Source organism: Podarcis raffonei, chromosome 14 (genome assembly GCF_027172205.1).
Source record: "Podarcis raffonei isolate rPodRaf1 chromosome 14, rPodRaf1.pri, whole genome shotgun sequence".
NCBI classification, from domain to species: Eukaryota; Metazoa; Chordata; class Lepidosauria; order Squamata; family Lacertidae; genus Podarcis; species Podarcis raffonei.
In genome coordinates, this window is record NC_070615.1 from 18,051,333 (window position 1) to 18,061,768 (window position 10,436).

Sequence of the window (10,436 nt, forward strand, 5' to 3'; positions counted from 1 at the left end):
CTGCAAGAAGTTCTGTAAGGAGGACTATTTGAAATATTGCAAGAAAGACTATGAGGAGAATTGTTAGTTAATGATAATTAAGAGTAATAGAGAAATTAAGAAATGCAGAATAAGTGATAAAGAATGGAAAATCATCAGAGGTGTTGACAGAAGTCTAAAATATTGTATAAGATAAGAAGTTATGTTAATTGAATGTTGGAAATGATACGAAAAAACCCCTATAAAAATGTGTGTGTGTGTGTGTATGTATGTATGTGTGTATATATATATATATATATATATATATATATATATATATATATGCTTTTTAAATCCCCCAAAAGCTCCAAAACTTTTTTTGGGGGACATGTTCCCAGAGAAAGGTCATCAACTTTGCCTACCCTCCAACAACTTTGTTCGGATTTTCACTTTTGGAAATATGGCTTAACGCGTTTCCAGAATAGAAGTAACGCATATTAGCATTTTCAATTGGCAGGCGGAAGCCCAGAGTCTAAAATGGCTCGACTTGCACCACTGCCCACATCCAGACTTTGGGGCTCTTTCTGTTTCTTCCTCCTTCTCTGCATCCATAATTACAATCGTACCTTGGTTACCGAATGCCTTGGTACCTGTACGTTTTGACTCCTGAAGGATTGAAAACCAGAATTGTGTGTTCTGGTTTTCGAACGATTTTCGGAAGCCAAACGTCCAGCATGGCTTCCGATTGGCTGCAGGACAGCCAATCAGAAGCCGTGCCTTGGTTTTCGAATGGTTCTGGGAGTCAAACCGGCTCCCAGAAGGCATTCTGTTCGAAAACCAAGGTACAACTGTACAGTGACACCCTCTGGTGGTGCTCAGAATGATAGGTAAGCTGACGGTTTTCCTGCTTCTTACTGTCACAGCTCTGTTGTAGCATTGTAAATTTGCTTGGTGCTTTGCTGAGCAGTGTCACAAAACCCAGACTGGCCCCTGCCCTGAGGACCTTACAGCTGAAATGTTGGTGGAGGATGACAGAACTCAGTATTGCCCACACAGACCGGCAATACCTCTCCTGGGTCTTTCCGAGTCCTTCCTGGAAATGCCAGAGATTGAATGTGGAACCTTTGCATACAATGCAGATGTTCTTAACAATGAGCCACAGCTCTTCCCACCCTCCGCATTAACCCATGACTTTAAAAATATGTACTTTAAAAATTATCATTTAATCACAAAACGCCAATTAAACATCTTTGCTCTGAGTATGCATCTCAAATAGTTTATCCTAGAACAGCATTTGGGTGTGTTGTGATTTGAGAAGCGTATCACAGAATTCAGAGAAGTGGGAAATCTGAAGGATAATTATTGAGGAATATCCACTGGTGAAATCGGAATGGAATTACACCGTTATTGGGTAAAAACCAGGGTGGCTAACCTTTGATGCTCTAGATATTCCTGGACTGCAGCTCCTATCATCCCCTGACCATTGGGGCAACAGGAGGTGTCATCCAGCAACACATGTTAGATGCCGAGCTCTTGCACCCTCAAAGTGACTTGTAAATATTTGTGGACATCATTGGGATTCCATCCTTTGGGTTGGCTTCCTCCTGTCCCCCCTGCCTTTGTGTTTCCATCTGTGCTTTGGTTTCTTGTTTTTAAAACAGTTTCCAGAAAGCTGCAAGACTTGCTTGTCCCTAATGGTGGACAAGTTGGTTTGAAGCATCAATCAGCTCTTCACCACTGCTGATGTTCAGAGCACAGGGATGCAGGTTGCAGAATTCTGCCTTAGAACCTTCCCCAGAATCTTCGCAACACATGGGAGTTTCTGTGGCAGGCATGTTTCTACGTGGGGGATCTAGGCCGATGGGTCAGCATGGAAAGTTTTGAAAGCTGCTGCTTTGGGGAAAATGTGTTTGTGTGTTTCTGTCTGTCTGATGGTGCTTAATTTTGTTTTCTTTTGAGCATCTGTTGCTTCCGGTCTCTTCCCTTTCACTGTGTCTGTGTAAACTGTTGTGTTACAGTGTATTTCAACATGGCAGGTTGCTCGGAGCCGCTGGGCATGAAATCCCACTTCATCAGCGACCAGCAGATCACAGCCTCCAGCGTTTACAAGACATGGGGCATCGACGGATTCACTTGGTACCCGCACTATGCCCGCCTTGACAGGACGGGCAAGACCAACGCTTGGGCTGCCCTCCGCAACAAACAGGACGAGTGGCTTCAGGTAAGGCCTTGCCGCTCCTATGCAGGAAGGAGGGGCGGAAGGGCAGTGCAAGCGTGAAGACTGGGCACTTGAATGTGTGGCATAAGAGGAGCCTTCAGGTGGCCCATCTAGCTCACAGTGGCCGACCGGATTCCTGAAACAAACTTGGAAGCTGGGAATGAGCACAACAGCATCCTGCTCACCTGTGATTCCCAGCACCTTATATTCAGTGCCTGGAAGATGACCATCATGGCTAGTAACCATTGATAGACGTCCTCCGTGAATTTGTCCAATCCTCTTTTAAAGTCATCTATTTGGATGACGATCATTGCTTCCTGCAGCAGTGAGTTGCAGTTTAACTATGCCACATGAAGAAGTACTGTCTGAAGAATTACACCCACACCCACCCACACACCCCTTTATTGCGGTCCATAAACCCAAAATACACAGTACAGCAATGGTTATATATCAACCGTTATTGAGGTGTAAGAATGGCCTTTCAAGTCTACAAAGGTGCTTTAGCCCGTACATACTGGTTTCTAATTCTTACTGCCTCTGGGAATTTTTTTGCTACGGCTAGTGTAATGGTATCAGTCTTATCCTTGAGGAGAATCTCAGCATAAAAGGAGTCAGCCGTTGTAGGTTGTTCTGTTAATATTGGTTTGATTAGATGCTTTCTAATCTGTTTATACAAACAAGAGTTTAGTAAAACGTGTTTCATACATTCAACATCCTGGGAACATGGGCACAGCCTGTCTCGGTATGGGAGGCCAGCTAATTGAAGAATTCCTTTCCTTTTACTTGTTCTGAATCTCCTGCTGGTGCTCGCGGTAGGCGAAGGGCCCAGATCCAAGTGGTTTTACCTTTGCCCTGCTGGCTCCCCCCCGGAAGACCCACAGTTTGGTCATAAATTTTGCTGTTTTGTTTTCTAATTTTCATGTTTGTATTCTGCATTTTATTTTGTGACCTGCCCTGAGATCTTACGATGAAGGGCGGCATATAAATCTAATCAACAAATAAATGAAAATAAAATGGCAAATGGCAGAAAACCCGACTGCTGTTTGCTCTGAATCAACGTTTTCCTGGGGAAAATCAGCAGAGTAAATGCATACGCCAAGAGTCTCCAAAGTAGTTCCTTTTTATCAGCCCTGAATCTCCCACTGAATCTGCTACGAGGGGAGAAAAACATCTCTCTATCCATTCTTTCCATGCCAGCCATAATTTCATAAACATAGCATGTCACCTTCTCTACCACCTTTTCCTCTCAGTGAAATGGTCCCAAATGCTGCAACCTTGCCTCCATGCCCTTAATCGTTTGGTTTCCCCCTTTTCTGAACTTCCCCAAACTTTTCAGTATCCCTTTTTGAGGTGAGGCAGCCAGAACTGAACACAAATTCCAAATGCGGTTGGCACCATTTAAGGTGACCTTTTATAAGGGGGCATAGGGGGCTAGGAATTTGTGCCCTAAACTTCTCCCAGCAGCTGTTCACATCCTTATCGTGTGGTGGAGATTCACAAGGGCAGAGGACCCTTCTAGACTGCATGTGTTCAATGCCATACCGACAAATTTAGGTTCTGCACTGAAAGTCGATGTGGGACTTTTGCACAACAAACCTGTTTATTATCTCCCCATTCACCACCAAAATCGATTTTTTGTATGTGATGTGGATGGGAAAATGTGCAGTAATTAACGTTTGCTTGATGTTAGCATCATCAACCCCCCTGCAAACAAATTGAAGAAATCCTCAATAAACAGTGGATATTGCACAACCTCCCTACAAACTTTGCTGCATTCAAATTGGGTTGGAGGCTCCATAAACAGTTTGCCTGGAAGTGACCTTAATCCATAAAAAAAGCAAGTGAGTTAATGGTAATCCAACCTCTTTCTTTTTCACTTCAAAAAAATAAAATTGCTGCGAGCCAGGATTATTCGTTTCCAGAAGTAACTTATCTCAAAACGGGAAACAATTTAGACTCAAGTGCTTCTATACACACCCTGCTCCAAAGGTTGTTATCTTCTCTTGCTTCCACCCTCCTCATCCCATTTAGTCAGAGGCCAATGTGTAGCTGCCTGTATCTTGTCTGTAGCTGATCCTTGCTACTAGTGATGTTGATTATTTTCACATCCCTAGCAGCACATATCCCAGTGCTCTCAATGAAAATTAGGGGCGGAAGTTCCCGTTTCTCTGGCAAGAAACTCTCCCTAAACAGACATCTAAAAACTAACACGTGCATAATCCACGCTTACCTTTTGCCCTGCACTTTCTAGAGACAGGTCTGAGTGCTTTACCCCAGCGCTTTCCCCAGGAAAATCTGCTCTCTTAACACTGACTCAGAACAAACAGCAATTTTGGTTTTCCGTGGATAGCAGTTTGCTCCGATCAGCAGCGAAGACCATGTTTTTGCAGGGAAGGCAGAGTCAAAGGGGGGGGGGGAGCGCTTGGATATATGGTGCTTTAAAACGCGTAACTGTGCCAGGAATGTGGTGTGGGAATGTTATATAACCCTTTGTGGAAAAGTTGTGGATAGTAGGAGATGATATATTGATTAAATGTTATTCTTCCTTACTCATGCTAGTGAGTTAGTAGCAGAGTACATTCCTTTGTATATTGCAGGAAGCTAGTTGCAGATTCGTTTGAATATCTTTAGTTAAGTAATCCAATCTGGCATGCCCAGTTTAGAGTATGTTCCTGGTAAGACCCCTTTGATTCCCCCCAAAAAGAATAAAGACACAAGAGTCTTCCTTATAAGTAATGAAAAGTTTACTCACATTCAGTTCACAGTATGATCCTGAAGGCAGGCTTTAGCTTGTAGTTACAGAAGTGAGTTTGAGTTCATCCCATATGGGAATGAGCCCATGTGTTGCTGGCTGAGAGCCAGCAGACAGCAAAATACATAAGTATCAGAAGAGAGCAGCAAAAGAGGAGGATGGCTGAGTGACTGGCCCTTTTACAGGGTCTCAAAGGGTTATGCCCATCTATCTAGTCACACACAGAGGATGCTCCAGACCAGGTGGGACAGGAAGTCCTCCTGCCTGGAGTAACATCCCCCTGTGTGTCCACTCTGGGCAAACAGGAAGTGTTTTATTTTACTGCTACAGTGATGTCACATCCCACACATGGCACAAAAGGAAGTCTGGATGAGTCCTCAGTTGTATGCAAACTTGCCCCCAGGTTTGGATGCTTTTCCTGCAAATCTTCTGAGTCTTAATAGAACTTGTGTGTTGGGGTTAAAAGGTTTCCAGGGAAGGTGGCCTCACCTGAGTCCGGGCCCCTCATTTCTTCTTCATCGTCACAAATTAAACGCCATCCTTGTTTCCCTACAGATTGATCTTGGGGCCGAGAAGAAGGTGACAGGGATCATTACACAAGGAGCTCGTGACTTTGGGCACATTCAGTATGTTGCTGCCTACAAAGTGGCCTATAGTGATGATGGGAAGTCCTGGACTCTTTACAAGGATAGCAGGACAAACGCCACCAAGGTAGGCTTGGGGAATTTTGCATCCTCTGTGTTTTAGAAACCACTCCCATCCTCACTGAGGAATAGGAGAGAAATTCAATTCAGTTTGCATTTAAGGCCAAATCTTATCAAATCTGCGCTCTCCAGGACAAGATGAGAACCTAAAAAACAGCCACCCTTCAAAATCTGCACTTATCCGAAATTTGCGACGCAGTTCCCTGACATTTTTCAGTGCCTAAAAATGAATACTTTAGTGAAAATAAACATAGAATGCAGCATTATATCAATAGAAATTGCTTGCAACAAAGGGTACATTAGCCAAGTGTGTATGTGTATTAAAAGAGAAGTTCACACTAAAATGCTGAAGGATCAAGAAAGGGTAACCCTTGCTTACAGCCCTGCGAGGTCGGCCGGCCTGCTTCCTTCCCGCTCTTGTGTTTTCTAACCGTTCTTTCTCTTCACCGGCACAGATATTCCAAGGCAACTACGACAACAACTCGCACAAGAAGAATGTGTTTGACGTTCCCTTCTACACCCGCTTTGTGCGCATCCTCCCCGAATCTTGGCACAACCGCATCACCTTGCGAGTGGAGCTTCTGGGCTGTGATGAGTAGCCCCCTCACCCCTGACCATGGAGGCCATGAAGCAGAGAGCCAAACTGACTTCCCCACCCACTTTGTCTCCTGCCCCCTGCATCCCCTGGACCTGTGGCGCTTTCTGTTCCCAAATCCACTACTCCTAGTTCCAATTGATAAAAAATCCTATGCCCTGTGTTAGGCACTGGGAACACCATTTTTTGTAGAGCCAGCAGCTATCAGGGTCCGGGGGCCTTGTTACCTCCTTGACCCTCTGCTTGTCTTCTATCTCCTCCTCACTTTTTGCTTTCGAAGAACGATTGACAAGCTGGCTCCTTCAGGGATTGGCTTACTTTGTTTGCATCACCACGGCCCCCTCTTGCGGGTCCCTTGCACTGCACTTTAAGAGCCACTGTTGAGCGTCTGGGCTCTTGCTTTTGTAAGCCCTACCCCATGCATGGTTGATTCCCTCCTGGCGACATCGTCGCACACACAAACCGGTTCAAACAGTCCTTGCCCTCTCTCCAGGGAGCCCTGGAAACTGTGGTTCAAGGTGTGGGGCGACTATAAAGGAAAATGCTTAGCAGCCTCCTGGAGCCACATTTCCCAGAATTCTTTGGAGGAAACAATGTCTGGTCTAAGACGCAAGTTTAATAGCCTAGGTACGATGTAGGTCACAGGCAGTGCTGTATATATACTCCCTTGCATTAGCATTATTTTTCAAAATATGATCAGAACTTCGGACCAAAAAAACCCAGGGTTTCAAAGTTCTAAGTTTTTGCAAGATAAGTTGAAGTTTAGCGTAATTTATTCTGCTTTCACAAGTCACAGAGAAGCCCATAATGTCCCTACTTCCTGGAAACAGAGGCTTCCGCCCCTCTCGGCTCCTCACATGTAACCACGCGGTTGCCCACACTTTTCCAAGTTCGTTTTCAAAGCCATGAGGGACTAGCAGCTTGCTTTTCCTCCTCCATCTATGGAAGTCACTGCATGAAATCCACATAGCCCTGCTCCCAGTTTACCTGTTCCCTTGATAAACTTTTCTCAGGATGCTAAAAGATTGGAGACTGGGTGAACTCACAGATTTGTAAAGTATTACTCAAACTTTGCTGGGGCTGTTTTGGCAGTAGTTTAACCTTTCCCCAACCCTCCACTTTTTGCATACCGAAAAAGACACGGCACTGTTGTTGCTGTTGTTTGTTAAACCCACTAGGTCCCTCTCCTTGCGACTAATGCAACAGCTTCCCCTAATTGCTTCTCTCTTTTGGAGACCACGCTTGGCAGAGGCCCTATGAAGAAGCGGGGCTCTGAGAAGCTGTGTCAAGGAAGGAAGGACAGCGTTTTAAAACGAAAACAAATGTGGAATGTCCCTTTTGGAAGGGGTCTGTGTGGTGGCGGTTGGGGGAACATATGGCTTTCGGTAAGACAAACCTAATAAGAGGGGCTTCAAGTAGGGCCACCGTCTGGGATCTGGAAGCAATTAACCCAGAGCACAGGGGTTTTTTTGGGTTTTTTTAAGCCATAGGAAATTCTGAGGGTATCCGCTATGGCTTCACAGCAAGACACAGTCCCTAAGTAAAGACTCTCAGTATTAAAACAAACTTTAAGAACTCTTGCTTTTTGATGTCTCTTTCAAGGCACGGAATCCCAGGCAGAACCAATGGATGGGGGAGAGGGAGGCGGAGTTTGGGGTGAGAGGTAATACTGTAAGTTCCTGGCCTGCTGTACAGATGAAAGAGATGGGCAATGAAAGTTGTCTTCAGGTGGCCAATGGTATTAAGTGAGCAGCGGAGAACCTTGGCCCTGGGAGCCCGAATAGGCCCCTTCAAGCCTTTCTGTGAGACACCCCCACATCAAGCCTCTCACCGGCCCTGTTCTCCCTCCTTATGTATATTTGCCTGGCTGGAAAATGTCCTTGCACTTGGGTGATGCTTCTTCCCTAGTGGGAGGAGGGAGAGGGGTGTATGAATGTGTGTAGAAAGTAGCTCAGGTGCTCTAATATGCAGCCTAAGGGCCACACACAGCCCTCAAGGCCAATGGACAGGGAGGTCTTCCAGCTTCATGCTTCTGGTGCTATATTAGTGCAAGCATAACAACATCCAGTGTTTGGAAAGAGTGACAGCCAATCAGAAAGGAGCCTAAATCTGAAGATGCCCTGCTGCAAGATAAGGCAGATCCCAATGAGCTGAACTAACTCTTCACATGAAGCAGATGCACTGGGTAGCCTTTCCTTCGCTGTGGTTAAGGGTTTGGGAATGAGGCCACCTATTAGTATGCATTCTTTGCCCGGCTGAGACTGCTCAAGCACAAATCCCGGTTGCTTTTCATGACTGGTTGAGGAATATATTGACATTGTTAACCAGGGTTCTGAAGCTAGTTGCAGAACCAAGGTCAATAGGTACCCTGGTGAAGACTTGTCCTAATATAAATGTTAACCCTGGTTAAGGCTGGTGTCAGGGAGGCAGGACTAGGGTGTGCATAATGCTATGGCTTGTCTCTGATGTCTTAAACATGGTTAAGAGGCAGATCGCATTACATCTGTGCCGGCCTATAAGAGGGAGTCCCATCCATTGTGTTGCACCATGGCAGACCATCTTCGCGGTCAGTCATTGCCCCATGTGCTGTTGCCTGCTCACTCTGCAGTGTTCTGTGCTTTGAGCAAACCTGTTCAGAGCACGCCTGGCTGAGGCTAGCCATGCGCCCTGCCTGCAGAGGATGGTCTTCTGTTGGAAGGTCAATCAAAGGACAGTCTTCAATTGGAAAGACTGCCTCTATTTGAGGCGCTGCCCATTTTGAGTTTTAAAGACACCAGGGAGACCATCAGGTGCCTTGAAGTTGCCTACAGGCAGCACCCAGACAGCAGATGAAGAAGACTCCCAGCAGCCAGCTCACCTGGTCATCTCCCCCCCCCCCCCAAATGGAGGCATATATTGCCTTCAAGTTACAATTTTTCTAAATTTGCACTGATATATATATAAATGCACATTTTATGCAAAACACTGGTCTATTGCGCTCTTGCTACTTGACAATGCACAAGTAACCACCCATGTCTGGCCTGTGGAATACAGGTGTGTACTCAAAAAGTGCCCCACATCAGCACAAAACAATTGCATCTCTGGCCCACACAGGCCCAGTCTGGGTTTGGCTTTGGCAATTCCACTGTCTCCACTAAGGAGGAAACAGATAACCTACTGAGTAGGGTGGGAGAGCTCAATGCATCTGGCAAGGCTGTTTATATTATGTGTGTGTCAATCACATTTGCACCATACATCTAAAGCATTATGATACCACTTCAGTCCCCTCTTCCTGGAAGCTAGAGTTTTCTTTTAAAGGGTGCTGAGGCTTGTTAGGAGACCACCTGTTTCCTTCAGAGAGCTACAGTCCCCAGAGTTCCCTTGGGGAAAAACAGGATTTATGCTTAAATCACTCTGGTAATTGCAGCTCTGTGAGCAGCATAGAGGTACCGATGATCAGTTGTGTTGTACCTTTGCATGTAGAGTTTCAAGTGAAAATGGGTCACTTGGAGCCATTGTGGTGTCAGGTGATGGAGCGGTGAGCAGCCCTGCCCAGCTGTCAAGCTTGACTCATGGAATGTGGGGGCAGTAGAGATCTGGCTTGCTGGATAAATGCAGGCCCCACCCCTACCCTACTGGCTGCACTTGCTTCCTGATCCACAAATGCTTCCCGGGTACATCATGCCAGCCTTCCAATGCCATACTTTCAGGTCTTAGATTACAGCTGCAACTTGTTCCAGCTGCAGGTCACACTGCGGATGGGATTGTGACGTCTGTTGCTGCTGGGAACCAGACTCTTAAGTCAAAGCATGAGCTCAAGAGAGACATTCCTTTGGGGAGGGTTGGCTAAGCAAGCTCCAAAAAAGAAAAGCTGCTGATGTGTTAGAGATGCCCAGAAGGCTTTGATTATCTGTGTGCAAATGAGAAAAGGCATCAGCTGGCGATGGGGAGGGACTGCATCATCATAAGAAGATGAGGAATTAATGCAGGATCCTGTCCCAAACAGTAGCCAACCAAACACCTCTTGGGAAGCCCATAATAAGCAGAGCATTGAGGCAATAAATATTTCCCTGTCTGTATCAACTGGTATTCAGCAGGATATCACTCTCAATATCAGTTTTCTGCCTCTGATACCTGAGGCAATGCATAACCACCATCAGTAGTGACTGGTGCCTATTGGGACTGGGAGGGTGTAAAGGAGGGAGGCCAACAGTAGGTGGCACCAGAGAC

At 45.8% G+C, this 10,436-nt stretch overlaps 1 protein-coding gene across 2 annotated transcripts in view; it reads left to right on the forward strand.

Moving 5' to 3' along the window:
• Positions 1 to 7,802, forward strand: part of MFGE8 (milk fat globule EGF and factor V/VIII domain containing) — a 33,755-nt gene extending 25,953 nt beyond the window's left edge. Inside the window, exons 8-10 of one of the 2 annotated variants that reach the window (XM_053365338.1) lie at positions 1,977 to 2,179; positions 5,484 to 5,639; positions 6,088 to 7,802. In XM_053365338.1, the coding sequence (XP_053221313.1) occupies positions 1,977 to 2,179; positions 5,484 to 5,639; positions 6,088 to 6,231 (503 nt within the window). In that variant the 3' untranslated portion in view covers positions 6,232 to 7,802. The remainder of the gene's footprint in view (positions 1 to 1,976; positions 2,180 to 5,483; positions 5,640 to 6,087) is intronic. The other variant, XM_053365339.1, reaches the window with a different exon arrangement.
• The last annotated feature ends 2,634 nt before the right edge of the window (positions 7,803 to 10,436 follow it).